The sequence below is a fragment of the Ochlerotatus camptorhynchus genome, unplaced genomic scaffold (assembly GCF_037179485.1).
Source record: "Ochlerotatus camptorhynchus isolate MF236.1 unplaced genomic scaffold, CSIRO-AGI_Acam_v1.1 ptg000212l, whole genome shotgun sequence".
Taxonomy (NCBI): Eukaryota; Metazoa; Arthropoda; class Insecta; order Diptera; family Culicidae; genus Ochlerotatus; species Ochlerotatus camptorhynchus.
The window spans coordinates 696,170-720,182 of record NW_027040702.1 but is presented as its reverse complement, the minus strand read 5'-3'; the positions used below and the strand labels follow the sequence as shown (position 1 = coordinate 720,182).

General features: G+C 39.9%; 1 protein-coding gene across 1 annotated transcript; it reads right to left on the bottom strand.

Moving 5' to 3' along the window:
- Positions 1-2,171: 2,171 nt before the first annotated feature.
- On the bottom strand, positions 2,172-23,129 carry LOC135703349 (uncharacterized). Its single transcript, XM_065224543.1, has 3 exons — positions 23,058-23,129; positions 21,397-22,020; positions 2,172-2,858 (listed from the first exon to the last, which is right to left on the bottom strand). Exons 1-3 carry the CDS (start codon positions 23,127-23,129, stop codon positions 2,172-2,174), a joined length of 1,383 nt encoding a protein of 460 aa, XP_065080615.1.
- Between the last annotated feature and the right edge of the window lie 884 nt (positions 23,130-24,013).

Here is a 24,013-nt window from a genome sequence, read left to right as displayed (position 1 = left end):
TTCGCCAGCTGATAGGGTAAACGCCACTACGCCAGATTCTGTTTAGAAGCTGCAACAGCGCGATTTTGACGGATACAGGTAGACGTCGGATCATCGGATACCCTACCGAGTCAGGACCTGTAGAGACACTACGTCCTTTGTCGAGTGCCCACAGAAGCTCATCCAGGGTGAAGTCCGCGTTATATATCTCGTCGTTGTCCGGAAGAAAATCCACGCGATCCCGTTCCGCTCTTTCCTTCGCTGTTTGAAACAGTTGGGGATAGCTTGAGGTCACTGATCTCTCACAGTAGTGCTCGGCCAGTTCTTCTGCTATTTCTTCCACTTTCTCCGTGTAGCCATCGGGTCGCTTGATAACCGCCTTGCTGTATTGTCGTTTGCCTCTCAGGGTGTTCATCGTTCGCCACATTTCTGCCGTTGTGCTGCTAGGTGATATTTTTCCGACAAAGTCCTCCCACGAATGTTCCTTAGCTTCCTTCACTGCCTTCTTAGCCGCTGCCTTCGCTTCCTGGAACTGCTTCAAAACATTCGTTGTGTCTGATCCTGCTATTCTGCTGCGCTTCAGTGCTCTCAGAAGTTTTCGACGCTGCTTAATCGTCGTTTTCACTTCCGGGCACCACCATGGTACCGATTTGGAACCAACTCGTCCTGATGTTCGAGGAATGCTAGCGGTTGCTGCTAATAATATCCGATCTACGAACTCATCAACGCCAATCTCGTCATCCGGTTTGATGCTGCTGGAAGTCAGTCGTTCGAACAATGTCCAATCTGCTTGGTCGTAGAGCCATCTTCTTCGCTTCGTGGCGATCTGTGAGAATTCAGGTGAAGAGACGGTGATTGGAAAGTGGTCGCTGCTGTGGGTATCCGGAAGTGTTCGCCAGATAAATCTGGGAGCTAGCACCTCTGAACAGATCGAAAGATCTATGGCAGAAAACGAACCGTTTGCTGGATCCACCCGCGTGTGTGATCCGTCATTCAGGATTATCAGATGCTCCGTCAGTGTCTTTTCAGCGATGTAGCGGCCAAGCGCATTCGATGCCGTAGAACCCCAGGCGGGATGGTGTGCATTGAAGTCGCCAAGTACCAAAATTGGCGGGGGCAGACGCTCCAAGAAATCATTTAGTTCTGTTTGGCACTGTTGCTGGGAGTTCGGAGATATGTAGATCGACACTACCGTCATTGGAGTCGGAAGATGGATGCGAACTGCAATGGCTTGAATATCACAATTGATATCGATGCGCTCGAATGGAACCCCTTCACGGATGGCAAGGCCCACTCCTTGCTGCCAATATCGACGACTACCGGTTTGAAGAAGCAGGGTGTAGTTCTTGCCGGCAAAGTCTGGCGCGACCACACGATTATCCACTTTCGTCTCTTGCAGCGCTATAACGGACGGTTCATGCTGGCTGATGAGCAATTTGAGCTCGCTGATGTTGGCACGTAGACCACGTATGTTCCACTGGAGGGCAATACATTTCGTGGGATGACTACTGCTGACTGTTGCTGATGACGAAGATGATGCTGACGGTCTACGCGTTGGACTTGACATATCGGCCGGATTCCAGGAGGGAACAGAGGGTGCAAGACACTCGTGACTGGTCCCACTCTCGTCCCCCTGAACATCCACTTCCCTCCTGGGAAGGGGGGAGGTTACTTCACGCTCTCCCTCCCCACACCGATTTCGGAATACTGTCTGTTGCAGTAATGCTGACGGTGGAGATGAATCTCGACTTTGTTGTTGACGACGAACTTCACCGGCGGAAAAATTCCTGAACCGGTTACTAGGAATAATCGTGCCGGTGGCACTCACAATGTTGTGGTAGCTAGTGTTGGCTGACGGTGGATTTTCGATTGGCACTACATGCCGACGGCTGCTTTCGTTGGAAAATGGCCATATGGGTGTATTGGATGTAAGCGAGTGATATCGAGGTGGTATTATGGTAGGTAGGTAAGTGGTATGTTGCTCTAATGTTTCATAATCGACCGCAGAGGGGGATTCTCCATCAACGGGTTGGGGTAAGACGTCCCGGATGGATCCTCCAGCCTGCTGCGCTCTCTCCTGTGAGAGTGAAGGGGGTACTACACTTTCCCTCCCTTCAAGTCGATCGATGTCGTTGTCCGTTTCGCTTGTCCGGTAAGTATTGCTGGTCGGTAAACGTTTGGAGGAATGAATCTTATCGAAGATGCTGACTAGGGGGCGTCTCTTCGATCTCATCCTCGTCGACGCTTATCGTTTCCTGGTCGGATGTCGGTGTTTTTTCAACGGGCTTCTTCAGCGGTGGGCTTTGTCGGCCGGGTGAGGTGTTGTTGCTCCTGTCATGCCTTTTCTTCTTCTTGTTGTGTTTAGATTCCGTTGTCGCTGGCGATCTACTTCTGAGATGCATCGACGGTGTGCCTATCTGCGATTCTCCGGATTTTCTCATGAGTTGAGAATGCAGGTTCGAATCGATTGCTTGGTTCGATTGACTTTCAGAAGGATGGATCGGTTTACTCGGCTGAGCTAGCGGGGTTTGTTGAACTTGCGGTGTTCGAATCAGTTTAATGTGTCCCAATAATTTGTCGATCTTTTCGTCCTTCTTCTTCATCACTTCAAGAAGTTGAGCAATTTGGGCGTCTTTCTCCTCCATTTTCTTCTCCAGTTCCTCCAATTTTTTCCGGTCGGCAGTCTGCTGGGCTGCAGCTGCGGCGTAACTTCCTGTCCCTGTTTCGACTCGCTTGCGTGCTTCAGGGTACGTCAGATTATGATCCACTTTTAGACGGATCACTTCCACTTCCTTCTTATAAACCGGGCATTGACGGTTGTTCGGACGATGAGGTCCACCACAATTGATGCAGTGGGCAGCTGCTGCACTTTTATCGCACTATTATCACCCAAATTTTCACCGATAATGATCGGATTTGAATGTTTGTCACTAGTTAACACTAGCCACTAGCTGCGGGTGGCGTTTTTGAATCAATCGATCGCGAAATACCACCAAAACACAACAATATTCCGAGCGCGTACGCGGTTGCTATAGACAACAACGATGTCCCGAACTCGAATGGTTGTTGTTGTTGTTGTTGTTGTTGTTGTTGTTGTTGTTGTTGTTGTTGTTGTTGTTGTTGTTGTTGTTGTTGTTGTTGTTGTTGTTGTTGTTGTTGTTGTTGTTGTTGTTGTTGTTGTTGTTGTTGTTGTTGTTGTTGTTGTTGTTGTTGTTGTTGTTGTTGTTGTTGTTGTTGTTGTTGTTGTTGTTGTTGTTGTTGTTGTTGTTGTTGTTGTTGTTGTTGTTGTTGTTGTTGTTGTTGTTGTTGTTGTTGTTGTTGTTGTTGTTGTTGTTGTTGTTGTTGTTGTTGTTGTTGTTGTTGTTGTTGTTGTTGTTGTTGTTGTTGTTGTTGTTGTTGTTGTTGTTGTTGTTGTTGTTGTTGTTGTTGTTGTTGTTGTTGTTGTTGTTGTTGTTGTTGTTGTTGTTGTTGTTGTTGTTGTTGTTGTTGTTGTTGTTGTTGTTGTTGTTGTTGTTGTTGTTGTTGTTGTTGTTGTTGTTGTTGTTGTTGTTGTTGTTGTTGTTGTTGTTGTTGTTGTTGTTGTTGTTGTTGTTGTTGTTGTTGTTGTTGTTGTTGTTGTTGTTGTTGTTGTTGTTGTTGTTGTTGTTGTTGTTGTTGTTGTTGTTGTTGTTGTTGTTGTTGTTGTTGTTGTTGTTGTTGTTGTTGTTGTTGTTGTTGTTGTTGTTGTTGTTGTTGTTGTTGTTGTTGTTGTTGTTGTTGTTGTTGTTGTTGTTGTTGTTGTTGTTGTTGTTGTTGTTGTTGTTGTTGTTGTTGTTGTTGTTGTTGTTGTTGTTGTTGTTGTTGTTGTTGTTGTTGTTGTTGTTGTTGTTGTTGTTGTTGTTGTTGTTTTTTTTTTTTTTTTTTTTAGTCTTTATTATAGAGATTTTTAGCCTGGGGCTAGTTCATCTCTTAGTTGTTGTTGTTGTTGTTGTTGTTGTTGTTGTTGTTGTTGTTGTTGTTGTTGTTGTTGTTGTTGTTGTTGTTGTTGTTGTTGTTGTTGTTGTTGTTGTTGTTGTTGTTGTTGTTGTTGTTGTTGTTGTTGTTGTTGTTGTTGTTGTTGTTGTTGTTGTTGTTGTTGTTGTTGTTGTTGTTGTTGTTGTTGTTGTTGTTGTTGTTGTTGTTGTTGTTGTTGTTGTTGTTGTTGTTGTTGTTGTTGTTGTTGTTGTTGTTGTTGTTGTTGTTGTTGTTGTTGTTGTTGTTGTTGTTGTTGTTGTTGTTGTTGTTGTTGTTGTTGTTGTTGTTGTTGTTGTTGTTGTTGTTGTTGTTGTTGTTGTTGTTGTTGTTGTTGTTGTTGTTGTTGTTGTTGTTGTTGTTGTTGTTGTTGTTGTTGTTGTTGTTGTTGTTGTTGTTGTTGTTGTTGTTGTTGTTGTTGTTGTTGTTGTTGTTGTTGTTGTTGTTGTTGTTGTTGTTGTTGTTGTTGTTGTTGTTGTTGTTGTTGTTGTTGTTGTTGTTGTTGTTGTTGTTGTTGTTGTTGTTGTTGTTGTTGTTGTTGTTGTTGTTGTTGTTGTTGTTGTTGTTGTTGTTGTTGTTGTTGTTGTTGTTGTTGTTGTTGTTGTTGTTGTTGTTGTTGTTGTTGTTGTTGTTGTTGTTGTTGTTGTTGTTGTTGTTGTTGTTGTTGTTGTTGTTGTTGTTGTTGTTGTTGTTGTTGTTGTTGTTGTTGTTGTTGTTGTTGTTGTTGTTGTTGTTGTTGTTGTTGTTGTTGTTGTTGTTGTTGTTGTTGTTGTTGTTGTTGTTGTTGTTGTTGTTGTTGTTGTTGTTGTTGTTGTTGTTGTTGTTGTTGTTGTTGTTGTTGTTGTTGTTGTTGTTGTTGTTGTTGTTGTTGTTGTTGTTGTTGTTGTTGTTGTTGTTGTTGTTGTTGTTGTTGTTGTTGTTGTTGTTGTTGTTGTTGTTGTTGTTGTTGTTGTTGTTGTTGTTGTTGTTGTTGTTGTTGTTGTTGTTGTTGTTGTTGTTGTTGTTGTTGTTGTTGTTGTTGTTGTTGTTGTTGTTGTTGTTGTTGTTGTTGTTGTTGTTGTTGTTGTTGTTGTTGTTGTTGTTGTTGTTGTTGTTGTTGTTGTTGTTGTTGTTGTTGTTGTTGTTGTTGTTGTTGTTGTTGTTGTTGTTGTTGTTGTTGTTGTTGTTGTTGTTGTTGTTGTTGTTGTTGTTGTTGTTGTTGTTGTTGTTGTTGTTGTTGTTGTTGTTGTTGTTGTTGTTGTTGTTGTTGTTGTTGTTGTTGTTGTTGTTGTTGTTGTTGTTGTTGTTGTTGTTGTTGTTGTTGTTGTTGTTGTTGTTGTTGTTGTTGTTGTTGTTGTTGTTGTTGTTGTTGTTGTTGTTGTTGTTGTTGTTGTTGTTGTTGTTGTGTCTTATTATTGCTGATATCGACTGAAGTGCCTGTCGATAGTGTCGTTGCTGTGTCTCGGAATTGTTGAATTGCTTGTAATTGGGTTCTGGAATGATTTCAGGAAAGTGCTGTACTTAACTTATTTATTTTATAGCAATGATTGGTACCTCAATTGGGGGAGCATTAAAAACTTACTCAATTTGAACAATCAATGATCATTTGTTCATGCTTTTTTGTAATGAAATCACATTTGCACTTAAATTTTTTCGCCGTGATTCCAACAGTCGAGCAGTACTGCAATTTATTTTGCTGAGATTCAAATTACATTTTGCTGAGATGTCAGCTAACAAACAGATATGTTGCAGAGATATCAGCAAAAGTAAATGCCGAGGTAATCGGCAGTTGGAGATTTTACCGAGATAGATTAAGTGTGTAGTGTCCGGATCTCATAAATTTAAGCATCTCAATCTTCTTTTTTTTTAGATTCTGAATATTTCATCATCAATTAAGGAGTTTGAATTTGAAACATGGTAAAGTACACACATTTACATACATACATTTAGGACTTAAAAATGTTCAATATTAAGATTTAAAAATTTCGAAACATACTGAAAAGTCTGGTTATAATTTTTCATGATTCTGATATTTGAAGAGAAAAGAAAGTAATAAAGTACTTATTCAGATCAATTTAACTTTCAGAAAATTTAACTTTAATTCTAATCGAAAGGAATGAACTCGAAACTTGAATGATAGTGTCCATGTTTGTAACTAGATAATAATTGAATTTATTTTTACAAAAGCATTGGGATTTATTTTTTTAATGATATTTGTTTTGGTTATACCCATTTAGAACCAATTAATTATTTACGCGAGCTTTTTCCGTATTCTTGCTTTATTTAATCAAAAATATACACAAAAAGCACGGATCTTTTATATGCTAAGGCATTCAAACTATCCTGCAGCTGAACTCCGGGTATGAAAAAGAAAGAAATGTCCACTCTTCGTTAAAATGTAAGCCCGGAATTCAGTTGCTGAAGTGCTAATTCTTGACAATATAGCTAAATCACCAAGGCACGGGTCTTCTATAGAGAATGTACAAACATGTACATAAAATCTAGATTCATCATTCAAGATTCCATCAGATTCAATTAGCTGGAAAACTTTTGAATACCGTAATCCGAGGATAAATTGATCACTATTTAACGTAAATAAATAAATTTATACAATAAACTAAATTAAAAAACTAATGGTATTTAAATCAGTAGCTATGAGCGCTCAATTGTCCTGCATGATTTCTTATAATACTGGATGTTTTGTTAATTTTTAGGAAATTTTTGAAATCCTAAATTTGCAAATATCGATATGGGGTGAAATTGATCAACACCTCAAATGGCTGCCCATTGCATTTCTAGTGATTGTTCTTATTAAATGTGGATTCCTTGAATCCGATTCAGATGCTAAAATCCTTGTGTAAAAAGTGTTTTGAGCAGAAACGCAAAAAAAAGATGTCTTAGACCAGATGTCACAGTTGCGCCTAAATGTAAGCAATTTCGTTCAAAATCACTGATAATTTTGCGAGAAACCCTGGATTTCTTGATATTTGAAACATACTAGGGTTTTTTATCTAATTTCCGTCCTACTTAGGATAACCCATGTTTTACCCATCTTCTTGAACGGGTTTTAACAATAAATGAAATGTTTCTATCAAAGATGGCTTCTAAATTTATTCCTCTTTCATTGAGTACCTTTGAATTTGATAAAGAGCCACACATTGTTGAAATATTGTTAAAAATCTAACACTGCTTCTTGATTCCAAATTCGTCCTACGAGTTTCAATTCCGTCCAAACGCATTGAAACGCCATTGGATTTTCTTCGTCTTACGGATGAAGGTAGAAAAAGCGTGTTTGATAGGAGCGCCTCTTTTGTTTAGAGAACAATGAGTGTAAATATTCACACAATACGCTCTAATAGTCTTTGTGTTTTTTTTTTTTCTTTGGTTTTTCCGTCGATCTTGTTTTCCGTGCTGAGCACCAATGCTACCGACGTGCCAGGAAGGCAGCTCCCACACCTGGACCCTACCTATCGACCCATCAACTCATGAACCGGGGACCAACGGCTTTACTTCCCATCCGAAGGAAGGCGTGATCAGAGATGTTATGCCTCAGAACATCCCGGCGGCGCCGACTGGGATTGAACCCAGGCCTGCTGGGGTGAGAGGTAATCACGCTTACCACTACACCACCGGCGCCGTTAGAAGTCTTTGTGTTGTAGCTTGTGAACTAACGAATCGGTACAAACGTATTACTGATTTGTGCACAGTGAAATCATTGATTATACTAATGTTTTCTGTTCGATAGAGCGGAAATGGACGATTACGACGAAGTAGCGCTCTACCCTACCGCAATTTTTAAAATAATTCGGATTCGTTGACACTTAGTTTAGTAAAACATGATACTTGAATGGTAATGACATCAATGGATGTTAATATTGCATGCTACTTAACGTCAGATCTATAAAATTAAAATTTATGCAATATTTTTTTCTATTTGTTAGGAAAAACACATCAAGGCAATCATTGGAGTCTCATGACGATATACTTTTAATATTTCTCTTGATATCTATCACCGACCATATTATACGTGACAATTAAAAATGTAACGCATTATGATCAATTTCACCCGGTGATCAATTTTACCCCGTACTACGGGAGTTCCTGGAAAACCTACAGTCTTGAAAGAACATTAAATTTTTAAACAGTTGGAGATCCTCAGAACTTGATCATCCTGAAGTCTTGGAAAAATATCCATAGAACTTTACTAATTTTTTTTTAGTTCCTATGGAGATCTTTTTAAAAATTTCCTTTTTTGAGGATGTCTGAAAGAATATCCTGTAACTTAACTCCCTTAAGTTTTACTAGATTTCCTCAACTTCTACGAAGTTCCCTGAACTTATTCCAAATTCCATATTTTAAAACTCTCTTAATTGTACGAAGATCTCTGAGCATCTTTGCACTTCTCGAAGTTCTCAAAACCCCCCAAAGAGTTCATTAAGCTTTTTCTAATTCAGATCTCTGACAAACTACAACGAAGTTCCCTATACTGAAGTTCCTGAAAGTTTATTGGACTATCTTTAGATTTTCTAAAAAAAAATCCCTGAACTTTTCCAAAATTCCTTACACGTATATGAAGTTTTATGCAGCTTCTCAAAATGCTACGAAATTCGCAAAACTTCTACAAAGTTTGTTGTACTTCTACGTTTCTCGATGATTTTCTGCGAAGCTCCATGAAAGAAATTTCTTCCACTTGTACGTGATTTCCACAACTATTTCAAGACCATGAGGCTTCAAAAAATGCCCTGAAATTATATAGAGGTTCCCCATCAATAATGAGCTTCCCTGAAATAATATAATGTTCCCTTAACTTCTACGAAGCTTCTCAAACTCAAATAAAATTTCCACTTCTACGCAGTTTTCAGAAATTTTCCAAGTTTCTTGTTTCTACGATATTCTGTTGATCTATGAAGTTCCCAAAATTTCTAATAAGTTTCCTCAATTTCTACGATGTTCCTTGAACTTCTTAGAAGTCCTTGAAGTTTTACAAAGTTTCCAGAAGTTAAAGAACATCCCTGGGCTCATTACCGTCTTATAACGCCATCGATTAAATATCAATAGAATATAATTTATCAAAATTGCTTCTTCTAGTCCAGAACGTAAGAAAAGTAGTCAACATAAAGGACTTTATAAAAGATAAGTAGCATCGAACTTGACAAAATACCGGTGATTTAAAAAAAAAACACCAAAAGTTCTGGGGAGGGGGCTAGATTATTCTGGAGGGAGCCTGGCCCCCTTGGCACCCCCAGTAACTACGCCAATGCTCACATCCCTTTAATATTCCGGGTACTCCCGACAATGTGGCCGTATTTCATCCTGAAATTCAGATAAAATAGCGTTCCGAATATTCCTGAAATATTCCATTCGATAAAAAATACCATCAATGTTTCCTTTTGGAAATTTTATGGACGATCTTCCCCAGGCCAACCTCTAAATTCGAAAACTCACTACTAGGGTTAACTAACCCATTTCCGGCCTATTAAGTACAACCCGCACTTTTTTTTTTTCTTTGTTCAGGACATAACACCACTGCGACCGGTAATTTGATCTATTTATATTTATTTATCACCGTCTTCGACTAGTCGTACAGACTGAACTATTTTACTTATAAACTAGAAATTACTACTAATCCTATTTCTAAAAACGTTTTTAGTCAAGTTAAAATCGAATTCGTCACAGACAACATTGAACAAGCGAAGACACGAATCAAAAGGGTTGTTGTAGTCGTAGTTTGTTCTGTGGTATGGGACTGCTATTAAAGCTGAGCTCCGAAACAGTCGAGGAGGAATGTTGAGCGGGATCTGTGCGAGAAGTTCAGGGCAATCTATAGATCCTCCAATGACATCGAAAATAAATAGCCGCTGCATCGTTACTCGTTCCAATCCTATGAGCTTGCATCGGTCAGAATAAGGAGGAAGATTGGTCGGATCGTTCCAAGGAAGTTGTCTCAGTGCAAACCGTAAGAACCTTTTCTGCACCCGTTCAATCGTGAGAACATGAGCTACATAATAAGGGGACCAAATCGGAGCAGCGTACTCCCGAATGCTACGAACCAACGAGCAATATAGAGTTTTTAAAGCGTGGATGTCGATGAACTCGGAAGCGTGGCGACGGATGAATCCCAGCACAGAAAAAGCTTTGGCAGTGGTAATGCTCACGTGTTCGTTGAATCTGAGCCTCGAATCGATGGTAACACCAAGGTCACAGATGGACGACACACGTTCCAATGATGCAGTTTCCATTCTGTATTGATGAAGAATGGTTTTATTGCAGCGACCGATGCACTACATGTTATTGGCTCGCATGCCGTTATCGCCATACCATACCAGTATAGTATCAATATCTTCTTGTAGGGCAATACAATCCGGAAGAGAAGCTATGACACGATACAATTTTAGGTCATCAGCGAATGAAAGCTTAAACGAGGAAAGCAGCAGACACAGGTCATTTATAAAAATGTTGAATATTAATGGTCCCAGAACGCTTCCTTGGGGTACACCAGAAGTGATTTTGAAAGTTCGGGGATCGAGATATGCAGTACGATCGCACAAGTACGAATGTATCCACTCTATAATCCAATCTGGAAAACCTATGTGCTTCAGTTTTTCCACGGCTAGAATGTGCGGTACAGTGTCGAAGGCTTTCGTAAAGTCAACATACACCGCGTCAACTTGCCGCCTCTCTTCTACTTCGCGAGACAGTGCTGTGACGTAACACATGAGGTTCGTTGTTGTATAACGATGCTTCATAAAGCCATGCTGACCATCAAAGATGATGGGAGACGCTACGTTGTATAGAACGTTGTGCACCATTCTTTCAAACACTTTGCTGAGACAGCAAAGTATACGCCGCGATAATTTGTCACCTGATTACAGTTGCCAGTTTTGTGAATAGGAACGATGCAAGCAGCTTTCCAAGCTGTCGGAAAGATTCTTTCGTGAAGTGATCGGTTGAATAAGTGAGCAATTGGGTTCGCTAGTTCTCTTGAACAGTTTTTCAGAAACAGGGGTGGTATTCCGTCCGTCCCAGGTCCTTTTTTGATGTCAAGCTCATCGATGACTTCTACTACTTCATTTGCGGAAAACTGAATAACGGGTAGGTTGATGTTGTGCGAAGGAACGTGTGCAAAACAATCGCGCCTTGGTACAGGTGACACTTTACTAAAGACGCTCTCGAAGAACATGGCGAAAAGGTTTGCAGCATCCACATTTGTATTAGCCTGGGCATCATTGAAGGTAACGTTGCATGGGATGCGAGAAGATGCTTGCCGCTTTTTCACGAAATCCCAGAAGCACGATTGGTTTTGTCTTACGCTGTCCTGGATCCTGAGTAAGTAGTTATCGTACGTGGATACCCAAGTAACAATTTTGGTTTTATGAGGGTTCTGTAGACCACGATTCAGACTTATAGAATGCTATAAAACCTCTATAAAACTTGGAATGTAACTTGGGTAATAGAATTGTTTTGTACTGCAGCTCTACTTCGCGAAGGTAATTACGGTCGCTCTCAGACTTCGAAAGGAAGAAACGGTGACGTGCTTTCCTTAGGATGTTACGAAGATGCCGTAGTTCAGAGGTCCACCATGGCTTGCTGAAAACTGAATTGAACGATCGTCTTTGAAGGATCATAGTCGTTAAGCACTGCATAAAGCTTGTCATAGAATGAAGTATAGCCCGTGTCCTTAGTTTAGTGCATGTCGTATTACTCCATCACTATTGAGAAATGATGAAGTATTCGGTTTTGATACAGTTGTCATTCTTGCCTTCATCGCAAGGAATCGATTCTAAATGAAAGGTCCCGCTATTTATACCCTCCAGAGTGTTGCACTCAAAAAAAATGACACGTTCCATTCATGTGTTTTGGAATATGAAGACCGTTCATTACTTGTCACCATAGAATCATGTGCTTTTCACACGGATGTCATGAGATTTACACACACAAATAATATGTTTTTGTTGCTTATGAAATCAATACTACCACACATTGATTTCATGTGTTAACTTATCGAAATCAAAGAGATCCCCATATAATTATGCGCTACTGTTTCCTACTAGTGTATTTAACGTGTATGACACATGAATTGCAATGGATCTCACTATAAGGATGAGAAGAGTACCTAAAGTGTCAAAACAAACATGGAAGGCAACAGCTAGCAGAGAAGACTTGTTAGTGGAGTTAGGTTTTCCTAACAAAATCCTCGAAATTATTAACCGTGAGTATGTGAGTATTCTTTGTAGGAAATTATATGTTTAAATAAAGGGATCACTATACACACTTAGAAATAAATAATTTTACACGTGACGGAATCTGTCTTTGACATAAAAGTAGAGACGTAAACAAACATGTCATGTAATGTTTAGTGCTCCGAGACTAAAAAGTTTGTTGCTCGACGAAAAGTAAGTTTGATTGAGTCTGCTATGGCTCAAATTTATGTCAAAATTGACGCTCGTATGTCACTCTCAGAGCACCTAAATTTATATGATTTTAATTCTAGAACGAAAATGAATTCTTTTTGACATCCGATTCTACTACTACGTATACAGAAAAAAAAGTACAACTTTATTCACGAAGACAGCGATATTTGATTTGATAGGTTAAGCTATCTACTACGATTAATCTACTGTACACACAATATGAAAATATAAATCAATATATCTAAAATGAAATATATCGTGTTTATCATGTTTACATACTGAAACCCGTTCAATAATTATCTTTTAAGAGGACCGTAGTAATGCATTAAGTTTCAAAGGTATCGGATAACATTTTTCTGTTTGTACGGTACTATTGGAATGCAGTATGCATGACTACGATTTGCTTAAATTAAATTCCGTTATTTTTTTCACAGCAACAAATCAAATCTAAAACCAATAGTTATACTATTAGATTGCTACAAGGTCTTTCATGAAATTCATGTGCATCACGCTTAAATTTAGCATGTCTGGTACAACATATTTATATGCAAAACATTTCATGATTAGAAATCAAGCACATGACGTTGAAATTTAAATCAAATGAAATTCATGTGTGCTGTAAGTGAATGAAGCATGGGTAAGGTATGACTGATTTCATAAGTTATACATTTGAAATTAATGTGTTTGCCACATTGCGCCAATTCAAATGTGAAACACATGAACGGCACGTGTAGATTATTTAAAGTGTGGAATACCCTCCAAAGGCACGCCCCTTTGTCAGTCAAAACGGGATTCCTTAGCAACAAAAATAAGCAATGACACCGATAATGACCATGCATCAGAACCCTAGTCTTAACCATTTCAAACTAGAGAACAATGAATAGAAGATTAGGAATCACATAGGTGAAGACTAACTAACTCATTTTTTCCTTGTTTCAAGATCATCCTCGGTCCAGGCAACCCGAGGACTTATCACTATCAACAAGGCATAAAAAGTAACAAGGATTAAGATGTGTTCCTTTGATTACTGAAAAATCCTGTACCCCTCGTTTGAAGTAGTCAGGACTAGAAATCGGTGGTCCCGTAACGTACCACGAAAAGGTGTTCTACCCACGTTACGGGGTAACAACCCGCACTTAGTCTTTCTTAATCTTACTTAGTTTAGCACCAAACGGAATGTTATGATCACTGATGGCTTCCAAATTTATTTACCTTTCCGGTACGTACGGAAAGATTTGATACGTAAGATTTGATAAAGAGAAACAAATTGTTAAGATAATGTTAAAAGTCTAACACTGCTTCTTGACGCCAAACTCGGCCTAACGCATTGAAACGCCATTGAAACGCCAATGAATTCACTTCGGCCTATCGGACGAAGATAAAGATTTTTTTCGGTCGGAGCGCATAATTTACCTGTTAACGCCGAAACCATGGATTTATTTGATGTTTTCTGCTTGATCGGCCCAAAATGGGCGCTTAGGCCGAAGTAGTTCTCTACCCTATAAGAAGTACTTTCCTCCACGAACAATTCCCACGAACTTGGCGACATTTTGCCTTCCCTGAAATCGAGACCAAAAGTGCACATGCTGAAAGAAAAAGAACTGACAAAATCATCATAAACGATTGCACCCGCCCCATCATTCCGAGGTCCCATTATGCACACATTTCCCACCCGAAAGCAGATAGGTACGATGTGTCGCCTTACCACACGTTACTCTCCCGAACTCGGCCTCGCTGCAGCAGCTTCCATAATGTTTGTATGCTAATTTAATGTTTCTTCGCCTTATGCCTTCTGCTGCTCGAGGAATTGTGGTGTTTGCTTACTGCTGCCTGTTTACTTCCTTATTCGCTCGCACACCCGAGGAAGGCATTCGAGAAGCTGCGTCTTCTTCAATTCAGTGCTGTTGAAGAAGTGCTTCCCTCTCCTCCACCTCGCCCGGGCCGGTGCTGGGGGCTCAATTTTACGGGCGCGCGCGAAATTCAATCAGCATCGTTTAGAATGACTTAACTTTTAAACCGAGTTCGCCACTTCCACGACATCCTTCATTCTTCTTTTTTTTATCGCACATGGGAAATCAATTTTCGATGCTTTAATTTGACGAGAAATTGTCATCGGGATTGACTTCTCCTGCCAAACAATGAAGGCTTTACAGTTTCTTTCGCTCTTGGTCGTTTTCGCTGGGCGCAAATTGAAAAGTTCACGATGACAGGTCGTGAACCGTGACTGAGATAGCGCTCGCTTGCTCGCTTCTCGCATATGGAGGTCCTTCCGTGGAGAATGTCCCAAGTAAATTGGATGTGTGCTGGGCACCAGTGCAGCTGGGAGTGGCGCGAAATTTTAGTCCAACCAGCAGCGGGTTCAGGGGAAAAATTACGGAAGACTTACTACTAGGAGCTACCTGCCCCGAGATGCTATCAAACTGCACGGAGCGCATAAAATAGGGCGCAATTCGTGAGCTATGATTTACTGCGAGTAGGTTCCCATGCGTTCCTCAACCAACAACCGCCACAAAGTGTGTCTCGCTAAGTGAAAAATGATACCCTTGCTTCCATCGGGCTCGAACCCGCAAATTGCTGCCTGCCGCCTCCCTAGAATCAACATCGAACCTGCTGTTTAAGCAGCAAGATTTCCTCTTAAAATAGATCAGGCCACTAATTAGAACTTGCTGAATGCTGCAACTCCCCAGCACTAGGAGCACCCAAGTGTAAGCACATCCAAACAAAACAAGGCATCGTCGGGCTGCTGTGGACTGGATCGGAATCACGTTTTCTTCGGGGAACACGTTCTTCCCGGCCGGCGAGACTTCCTCCGCCTGCCATGCTGCCAGTCCAGAAGGGGTTCATTGTTGCTCTTACGTTACCCGATTCGTGCGGGTTCATATTTTTATCCCCCGTCGCCTCCGACCAACCGGCCTCCCCCCGGGGATGCAACTTTCAATGCACTGGACTTTATAAAAATTTTATTATTATATCTTGTCTTGTTAATCATGTCTCACGCAGAATAATCGTGCGCAAACTAATGTTTTTTGTCGTGAATCCCTGTCTCGGCGTTGGAAAAGGCACGCTCTCACTCTCTCCGCGGGCTCTCGGCCGCGGAACGTTCCGCAAGTTGAGTTGGCTCGGACTAAACGGGAACAACAAACGTTGGCAGAACGATTGAAGTTGTCTTCTTGACTTCTTTACATTTTTTTTTCTCTCGTAGGTTTGATGAGGTACAAGATGTCTTGCAAAATATGTTGCTAATTGATAGAAATATGAACTGATTCAAATGCGGCATCACCAATTTATGGTATGATGTCAACTTATCCAACCAGATGAAATTAGAATTTCAACCGCTACAGCTGACATTTTTAGCTGCAAGAAAGTGCCTAGAAGGGCAACAATCGTCGCAATCGTTTTGTATATACACTATACTCGTGTATTTGGGCTGACTGGTGACCTCCGAAAATGATACCAGCAGAGAAATTCAAAGACGCATTATGGCAGGGAATCGTGCCTACATTGGACTAAGGAGGACGCTCCGGTCGAATTAAATTCGCCACCGCACGAAGTTGACTATCTACAAGACGCTGATTAGACCGGTGGTCCTCTACGGCCACGAGACCTGGACTATGTTTGGTGTTTTCGAACAGATCCGGTTCGAAGAACCACAAATGCTGTACCTGGGGGCTGGTTCTTCCTCCTTGGATGGAATTTTGGGAATTTTGAGGATCCCTCCTATACGGTCTGGGAGAACCGATTCCTTGGGATTTCTTCTGGCGTAATGAAATTTTAATTCCGCCTTCTTTTACACGACACAAATCACTTTATTCAAGTATGCAGTTAATTAAACATTGAAAACAGTTTATTTTAAACACTATACTACACATCTAACATTTATTTTAAAAACTAATTTAAACTACAACACAAATTTGGTCCCGTGACCATCTATCGACCTGGCTATCTGGAGTCTTTCTGTCTTTCTATAATTAATATTATATTTACTAGACTTAGACTATTGACCTATGAGTCAAAATTCCTGAAGTGGACCACTGATTTTTCACAAATCATTGGATTCCATTCAAAATACGTCTATATATTGCTCTTACCACGACAAACAATAACCCAAAATATTTCGGCAAAATTCGCATTTAAACAAAAGTTATAAACAATTAAGTTTTTTTGACCCTTTTTCGAAAAAAAATCTTATCTCTAGATCGGGCCAATGAATTTATCTCCAGTTTTGATGTAATCACAAGAAGACATGTTTCTTCCAAAATCACTAAAATTTATTCATCAAAAATGTAATTTGTTTATAATAATTACAATTTTTTATAAACAAATGCAATTTTTTTGGTGTTCCCCGCACGATACAAAATTTATTTTTTTTTTAGAATTGTTCCTTGACTTTTTTCCCATACAGAACCGTTTCAACATTTTTGTCACCAGTATTGGGAGCCGAGTTATAGCAATTTTTGTAACGCGCCGCACCAAGCGCACGGCGCCGCGTCGCGCCGCTCGCGCGTTCACGCATCGGGAAAGACACGGGAAAGACGAAACGAGGAAACGAGTTCGGACCAAGAGCGCCTAGCGACTCGCTTCGCGCGCGAGCGGCGGGTCGCGGCGCCGCGCGCTTGGTGCGGCGCGTTACAAAAATTGCTATAACTCGGCTCCCAATACTGGTGACAAAAAAGTTGAAACGGTTCTGTATGGGAAAAAAGTCAGGGAACAATTCTAAAAAAAAAGCAATCTTGTATCGCGCGGGGAACACCAAAAAAATTGCATTTGTTTATAAAAAATTGTAATTATTATAAACAAATTACATTTTTGATGAATAAATTTTAGTGATTTTGGAAGAAACATGTCTTCTTGTGATTATATCAAAACTGGAGAAAAATTCATTGGCCCGATCTAGAGATAAGATTTTTTTTCGAAAAAGGGTCAAAAAAACTTAATTGTTTATAACTTTTGTTTAAATGCGAATTTTGCCGAAATATTTTGGGTTATTGTTTGTCGTGGTAAGAGCAATATATAGACGTATTTTGAATGGAATCCAATGATTTGTGAAAAATCAGTGGTCCACTTCAGGAATTTTGACTCCTATATAAAGTGCATATTTTCTCCCTTTTTACATTCTCTTCGGCTCTGTAGTAGTTGCTTCGGTTGTAGTTGTACTATCTCGACAATTCTGAGGGTTGATGGATCTCGCATACAGTGGCAGCACAACATGTTCCACAGATCTATGCAGCATCGATCAAAGGGACAGCTGATGGTAATTTCCGATCGTAGCACACTCCTAGACAGAAGGTGTTGCGTACCATCTAAGGTGGAGTGCAGATGGATGACGGAATGTGGAGGAATTGCACCAGCTGCTGAGAGAACCATCCATCGTCCACATTGGAAAAATGGGGCGACTACGCTGGGCTGGGCACGTCGTAAGAATGCCGCACGACGACCCAGTGAAAATGGTTCTAGAAAGCGACCCAACAGGAACAAGAAGAAGAGGCGCGCAGCGGGCAAGGTGGACCAACCAAGTAGAAGGTGACCTTGTTAAGTATATATATACCTTGCTGACGAACTATTTGCCCCCATCTATACCCTCGCTCATGGTTAAGTTTAACTGTCAACTGATGACGTTCAGATTTCTGTGTTTTATTCACTCGATGTAAATGTACAGTATAATATAGAAGCAAGTTTCTTTTCTGAGCAATAGTGTACGTTTTTTTTTTTTTTTTTTTTTTTTTTTTTTTTTTTTTTTTTTTTTTTTTTTTAACTCTTTATTTGTTCCAAATTCAAAATAAATTACATTTCATTTTAACCTAGGTGCTCCAGTTACTGCAGTAACGTACCAGCCTTAATTGTTATGATATATATCTAAGTGTTTTTACATTGTTCATGTCTTGGCAATTCAGTATTTTAAACAGGTTTTTTTAACCTGCATGTCAGTATAACAATTGATATCTTAAAACTAAAAACTAAAACTAAATCTTATCTAAGTATAAAGGGAATTAATCGTTGCAATTGAGGATTGCAACGATTTTTGCCTGAAATTATTAATTATTTTGTTGGACATTTGTGCTAAAGTCTCAACATTCGAAATTCTATGTACTTCGGTTGTACTGTACCAGGGAGGCAACTTCAAAATCATTTTCAGAATTTTGTTCTGAATCCTTTGAAGTGCTTTTTTCCTGGTAGTGCAGCAACTAGACCATATTGGCACAGCGTAAAGCATGGCCGGTCTAAAAACTTGTTTAAATATTAGAAGTTTATTCGTCAGGCAAAGTTTGGATTTCCTGTTTATAAGAGGATACAAACATTTTATATATTTGTTACATTTGGCTTGAATGCCCTCAATGTGATCTTTAAAAGTTAATTTTTGGTCAAGTATTAATCCAAGATATTTCACTTAGTTTGACCAGGAAATTGGAACTCCGTTCATATTGACTATGTGACTACTACTACTACTACTGAGGTTTCAAAAACGAAGCTCTAGGCTTGTGTGGAAATATTATAAGTTGAGTTTTGGAAGCGTTGGGAGAAATCTTCCATTTTTGTAAATAAGAAGAGAAAATATCTAAACTTTTCTGCAGTCTGCTGCAAATAACACGAAGACTTCTTCCTTTAGCGGAAATGCCTGTGTCATCAGCGAACAAAGATTTGTGGCAACCCTGAGGCAAATCAGGGAGGTCCGAAGTGAAAATGTTAGGCCCAAGAATGCTACCCTGAGGAACTCCTGCCCTAACAGGTAGTCGATTAGATTTGGAATTTTGATAATTTACTTGAAGAGTTCTGTCAGTTAAATAATTTTGAACTAATTTCATAATATAAAGTGGAAAATTAAACTTTTTCAATTTAGCAATCAAACCTTCATGCCAAACACTGTCGAATGCTTGTTCTATGTCTAGAAGAGCAACTCCAGTTGAGTGGCCTTCAGATTTTTTTGAACGAATTAAATTGGTAACTCTCAAGAGTTGATGAGTAGTTGAATGCCCATGGCGAAATCCAAACTGCTCATCTGCAAAAATTGAGTTCGTATTGATGTGAAGCATCATTCTATTCAAAATTATCTTTTCAAAAAGTTTACTTATTGAAGAAAGCAAACTTATTGGACGGTAGCTAGAAGCTTCAGCTGGATTTTTATCCGGCTTCAAAATTGGAACAACTTTTGCATTTTTCCATTTATCAGGAAAGTATGCCAAATGGAAACATCTGTTAAATAATTTTACCAAGAAAGACAAGGTACTCTCTGGGAGTTTTTTGATGAGGATATAGAAAATTCCATCATCACCTGGAGCTTTCATATTTTGAAAATTTTTAGTTATAGACCTTACTTCGTCCAAATCAGTCCCCCAGGAATCATCAAAAATATTTTCCCGAGAGAAAATATTCAGAAAATCCCGAGCAACCTGATTCTCAATAGGACTAGTAAGACCCAAACTGAAATTATGGGAACTCTCGAATTGCTTAGCAAGTTTCTGAGCTTTTTCCAAATTTGTGATCAAAATTTTACCACCTTCTTTAAGCGCTGGAATAGGCTTTTGAGGTTTTTTCAAAATTTTTGTGAGTTTCCAAAAGGGTTTGGAACTCGGGTCTAATTTAGAAATATTATTTTCAAAAGTTTTGTTCCTCAGGGCAGAGAATCGCTTTTTAATTTGTTTTTGCAAATCCCGCCAGATAACTTTCATGGCAGGATCGCGTGTTCTTTGATATTGTCTCCTACGGACATTTTTAAGACGGATCAAGAGCTGAAGATCATCGTCTATTATAATTGAATCGAATTTAACCTCGCATTTTGGTACTGAGGCAGCTCTTGCTTCAACTATAGAAGTAGTCAGAGATTCAAGAGCATAATTAATTTCATCTTTGGTTTGCAAAGGAATGTTTGGATCGAAGTTATATTCCATAAATGTTCGATACTGCTCCCAATCAGCTCTATGGTAATTGAAAGTAGAGCTGTTGGGATTACAAATTATTTCTTGGGATATTTCAAAAGTTACTGGAAGGTGATCAGAACCGAAGTCAGCATGGGTAACCAATTGGCTACAAAGTTGACATGAATCAGTTAAGACCAAATCAATAGTGGAGGGATTTCTTGCAGAAGAAAAGCATGTTGGGCTGTTTGGATATTGAATAGTGTAATAACCTGCAGAACAATCATCAAACAGAATATTACCATTGGAATTGCTTTGAGCATTATTCCATGAGCGGTGTTTTGCATTAAAATCACCAATAATGAAGAATTTAGACCTATGACGGGTAAGTTTCTGGAGGTCACCCTTGAGAAAATTCTTTTGCTGGCCTACGCATTTGAATAGCAAATAGGCAGCTATAAACGTAAGTTGTCCAAATTTTGTTTCAACAGAAACCCCCAAAGTTTCAAAAACTTTGGTTTCAAATGAAGAAAGAATTTTATGTTTGATTCGTCTATGAATAATGATGGCAACGCCACCACAGGGTCCATCAAGACGATCATTTCTATAAATCAAGTAGTTTGCGTCCTTCTTAACCTTATGGGCAGGTTTAAGGAACGTTTCAGTTATAACGGCAATATGCACGTTATGAACTCTTAAAAAGTTAAATAGCTCGTCTTCATTATCTTTAAGAGATCGAGCATTCCAATTTACAATATTTAATGCTTTAAAATCCATTACTGAATTTTAAAGTCATGACAATATTATTTGCAAATTTTACTCCAGTTTGAATAGCATCAAACATGGAGTTAGATTTAAGCATATCAGAAATCATGTCAATTAATGAATTCTGTAAAAATTCCATTTTGGGGGCAGCTTCCTAAGTCAAAATTGTCAAAATTTCCATTAGAACGTTGGTTAGTATTTTGATTTCTACCCGCTGCAATAGCAGCATAGGTAGCTCCATTAACTCGCTGAACATTGTTAGCAGCGAGGGGAGTAGGTACAGATGAAACATTTGAAGCAGGGGAGATATTTGTACCTACGGGTACGAATGTAGAATTTGTTCCTCGCTGACCGTTGTTAACAGCAGAGGAATTTGTACCTGGTCGGAAACGTGGAGCGTTTCCTACCTGACGGTTAGAACGAGATTGTAGGATCGCTTTGCGAGTCTTACATTCCCAAAAATTGGATTTGTGGTTTTCACCACAATTTGAACATTTAAATTTCTTAGGATCTTCCTTCACAGGACAGTCGTCCTTTGCGTGAGAGGAATCACCACAATTCATGCATTTAGCTGGCATGTAGCAATTTTTAGTTCCGTGACCCCATCCCTGGCACTTACGGCACTGGGTGAGGTTTTGAAAATTTCCTCCAGTCTTCCTGAAGTGTTCCCACTTCACTCGGACATGGAGCATAAGGCTAGCTTTTTCTAAGGCCTTAAGGTTGTTTAGTTCACTAGACTTGAAGTGAACTAAATAAAAATCATTAGAAATCCCGTTGCGCGAATCGCCAGGACGGGATTTCATTTTCATTTTGATTACTTGGAGTGGCACAACTCCAAGTAATTTTGCCAGTTCATCTTTGATCTGATCCAGGGATTCACCACTGGGCAGTCCTTTCATGACAACCTTGAACACACGTTCAGTTTTGGTGTCGTAAGTAAAAAATTTGTGCTTCTTCTCAGTAAGATACTTGAGAAGACATTTAAATCCGTCCAAGGTTTCAGCTAATACACGGCATTCACCCCGACGTCCAATTTGTAGTGAAAACTTAACTTTCACGAAATTCAAAAGTTCCATGCGAAGAGCATGGAAATCGGTAGTGGTTATCACAATAGGGGGAATCTTTTCCTTCTTGGCATTAAGCCGGGAAAGTTTACTAGAATTTTTCTTGGATGATGGATCATTCTCATCATCCGTGAGCAAATCAAATTGATTACTCAAATTAATTTCATCAGAAGGGGGGTCAAGAGTTTGCCCCTTTCTTTTGCGTTTAGGCGCCATGGCGGCAGTAAATTTTTATCCAAATCGACTTCCAAGCAGATTACTATAAGAATCTGAAGGATCGAAGAGGAATTTTCCAAATCGATATCCAAGAAGGATTACCTCGGGTAGGGTCCAAACAAGGATCGAAGAGGAATAAGAGTTGAACAAGGTAGAAAATTTTTACAGGTTGAGCACTGAAAAGTGCTGTTAAAATTTGTTGTAGCTTTAGGTAGTAGTAACACTTCCTTCAGCAAAAAGCAAATAGATCCGCACGGCAAGAGAGCACGATGCGGACTGTGAGTGTACGTTTTATTTAACCATATCACTTCAGGTTATGGTTCCCAGTTACGTGTAAAGTGATCGCCACGATTCGTGAAAGTGAAAACGTAAAATTACCGAGGAGGAGAGAAACGAACGGTTTCTACTACCGTTATTTGATGGGTCCAATTTCACCGCATGGAAATTTTGAGTGCGGATTCTGCTGGAAGAACACGACCTTCTACAGTGTATAGAAACGGAAGCGGCTGCGGTGAATGACCTGAAAGAAGAACCTAATGACAGTGAGTCTATCAAAAAGGTAAAAGCGGAGAAGCGGGAGAAACGTTTGAAGCAGGACAGGAGGTGCAAATCGTTGTTAGTGTCTTGAGGACGTGCAGGAAAAGGGGACACCGAAACAAATTTGGGATGCTCTCATTCGTGTTTTTGAGCGTAAAAGCATCGCAAGCCGCATGCACCTCAAACGGCAGATGCTGTCATTACGTTTTGATGCGGGATCTCTACAGGAGCATTTTTTAAGATTTGACCGTTTGGTGAGAGACTACCGGAACACCGGAGCAGTCATCAAGGAGTTGGACGTAATCTGCCACTTGCTGGCCGAAGTTTTCCACCGTCATAACGTCGATAGAAACCATGCCCGAGGATAAATTAACACTGGAGTTCGTGAGATGTCGTCTTCTTAAACGCAAGATGTCGAGGAGATTAAACGGAAAGGATCAGGTGTCGAGTTGTTTACCTCAACTTCAAGTTTTGACGCAGCAGCTTTTGCTGGACCACAAAAGCAGAACCAGAAAAAGAAGAAAAAGCTAAAGTGTTTCGGATGTCAACAAGAAGGGCATAAATTGTCGGAGGCTTTTCTGCATCGCGGGTGGTAAGTACACACCATGTACTATCAATGATGTACTGTACGTTCCGTCGTTACGTTTCAACCTGTTTTCGGTAGTCACTTTGCGATGATTTTCCCGATGCGATCCAAACGAAAAGCGCTTGAGTGTTTCAAGTATTATGAAGCAGTAGTGACAGCGAAGTTTGGTCAGCGAATATCTCAATTTAAGTGTGACAATGGTGGCGAGTATGCGAACAAGGCTTTCATAGCGTTTTGCGAGGCTAAAGGGATCCAAATCGAGTGGACCGTTCCCTACACCCCTGAACAAAACGGGACCAGTGAGAGATTAAACCGCACTTCTGGGTGCAAGCAGTGCAGACTGCTGTGTATCTGGTCAACAGGTGTCTGACCAGCGCGAACGATTTGAATGCAGCGCCGTTCGAGGTTTGGCAAGGAAAGTGTCCGAATATTTCCAAACTTCGTTGTTTCGGATGTGTAGTGTATGTCCACGTACCAAGTGAGATTCGTAGAAAATTAGACGCGAAGGCCTGGAAAGGTGTATTTGTTGGATACTCTCCGAACGGATACCGCGTGTGGAATCCAACGACAAGAGCCATTGTTGTCGCACACGATGTAGATTTTGTTGAAGCTCCAGAGGATTTGCCGGCGTCTGAA

Coding starts and splice junctions, on each gene's coding strand:
- LOC135703349 (XM_065224543.1), bottom strand. CDS start 23,129: ATGACGGTGGAAAACTTCGGCCAGCAAGTGGCAGATTACGTCCAACTC. Junction 22,021..23,057: donor ATGACTGCTCCGGTGTTCCG/GTAGTCTCTCAC, acceptor GTGAAAGTTAAG/TTTTCACTACAAATTGGACG. Junction 2,859..21,396: donor GCAAAGCGATCCTACAATCT/CGTTCTAACCGT, acceptor GGGTGATAATAG/TGCGATAAAAGTGCAGCAGC.